This window comes from Asparagus officinalis, chromosome 2 (assembly GCF_001876935.1).
Source record: "Asparagus officinalis chromosome 2, Aspof.V1, whole genome shotgun sequence".
In the NCBI taxonomy this organism is placed as follows: domain Eukaryota; kingdom Viridiplantae; phylum Streptophyta; class Magnoliopsida; order Asparagales; family Asparagaceae; genus Asparagus; species Asparagus officinalis.
Genome location: NC_033795.1, coordinates 3,719,511 through 3,721,408, shown reverse-complemented (window position 1 = coordinate 3,721,408; position 1,898 = coordinate 3,719,511). Strand labels below are relative to the sequence as shown.

The following is a 1,898-nucleotide window of genomic DNA, read 5'->3' as shown; positions in this document are numbered from 1 at the left end:
CTATATGATTGTTCTTTTTCTATATAGCGCTTTCTGGTTCAACACGGAAGGCGATTTGAGAAAATCTAGCAGAACTCTTTCACAAATATCAAAGAATTAATGTATACCAGTAAGAATAGATAAAATTTCCATTCGATAGTTTTTTTTGCAAATGAAGAGCTACACATACACATAACCAATTACACAAGAGGACTTATTTTCATATTCAACACATTGCACACAACAAAATGATCTTGGCATAACTTCAATCACTGTAGATCTTCACATCCTATCAACCAAATTTGAAACTGACATTTTGTACAAGTTTACAATGAACATCAACACTCAGGCCATTTTTTCATCATCTATCTTCCCCAATCATTTTCCAAATCTTAAGCTAACCATCAAGAAGTGAATAAAGGAGCACCTGAAACATCTGAGAATGGCTGAAGCGCACTGATCCTGATATTATACTTCTTTGAACCTCCAACACCATTTCCGGAGCTTGAGTCTGAATTATCTGAGACAATCGGAGATGAGCTCTCTTCATAACAGCTACCAATATAATTTCCACATTTTCGACAAAGAAGCTTCGTTCTCCTCCTGAAAAGTCCCCATGAGTTCTTGGAAGTGAAGTATGGTAGGCATTTCAACTCATCGGTTTGTGAGAAACGACTCTCATCTACCGAGTAAAATGACACAACCCCCTTTTTAATTGATTTTTTATACTTGGATCCAAGATTTGTGGTGTTTCGATTCGATGAGTTGAGATTTAGTTCATACCCACAAGACCCACAACTGCAAGAGCGGCATAAACGTTACCATTTGGAGGATCAATTAAGGTTTTGAGAAGATCATAGAAAGTCATGATTAAGGACTGTGCTAGAAAGGTAGATGAATTAAAAATTGGTCAAACTTCAAAAAAACAACCATGATGGGGAACTTTGCACAAAACTACTGTAAACTATTTTTATTAGAAAAAAAACACTATGAACTTTCAAAACTACAGAAAGATATCACAAACTATTGAAAAATGTTGTTAATGATGTTAACATCTTGGTTAAAAGGTCTAACTTATCCTTGTATCTATCAACCCACAAAGTTCATAAGGCTATACACACAGACACACACACACACATATCACATATGTATACATATGTGTATGTATATGTATGTGTGTGTGTATGTATGTATAGGTATCTATATATACATATGTGTGTGTGTGTGTGTGTATTTATATAGAATAAGGGTCAAAATTTGTTCAAAATATGTCACACGTGAAGCACATAGCAACTTTCCCTAAACTATCATTAGGCATGGTAGTTTAGTGAAAAATGTTCATGGTAGTTTTCTTTAACACCAAAAGGTTTAAGGTAGTTGTGTGTGAAACAGCCCCAATGTTGTTAAAAATTTATGAACTGAGTAATCAAAGATAATGATTGAGAATTCATCCTCCCTTTGTAGAGTTCAAGGGCATCTATGCTTGTATTGGTCAACAAATGTTTTCTTTATCACATAAATGGACACTTCAAAGTGTTAGGCGTAGATTAGGTGAAACAATGACCAACTCCATTAGGGAATGCACCAGCTTCCCAATAATTAGGGATTTGGATCACCTTTACCGTGATTTTGGCAGTGGAGAGACTATTTTCTCAATCACAACCATCTAAATTCAAATTTAGACAGTTGTGATACATTTCTAATATAATTAGAACTATGAACCCTTAATTGCAAATGGCAGGAGACAGGACCCAAATCACTCAAGAGAAGCAGAAAAAGAAAGAGATCAATTTCTGAGAACTGAAATTGCCCACAAAATTTTATAATAATTAGCACCCAATCTTTTGTTTTCACTCATGGGTTTTGAATGTCGAACCTAAATTGTTCAGATAAAATTGAAAACCTTCAAATTGAACTGT

At 34.6% G+C, this 1,898-nt stretch overlaps 1 protein-coding gene across 1 annotated transcript in view; it reads right to left on the bottom strand.

Annotated features, from left to right (window-relative positions):
- Positions 103-1,898, bottom strand: part of LOC109829967 (uncharacterized protein At4g08330, chloroplastic-like) — a 2,240-nt gene continuing 444 nt past the window's right edge. The window contains exon 2 of the mRNA XM_020397079.1: positions 103-777. Within this exon, the coding sequence (XP_020252668.1) occupies positions 384-777 (394 nt within the window). The 3' untranslated portion in view covers positions 103-383. The remainder of the gene's footprint in view (positions 778-1,898) is intronic.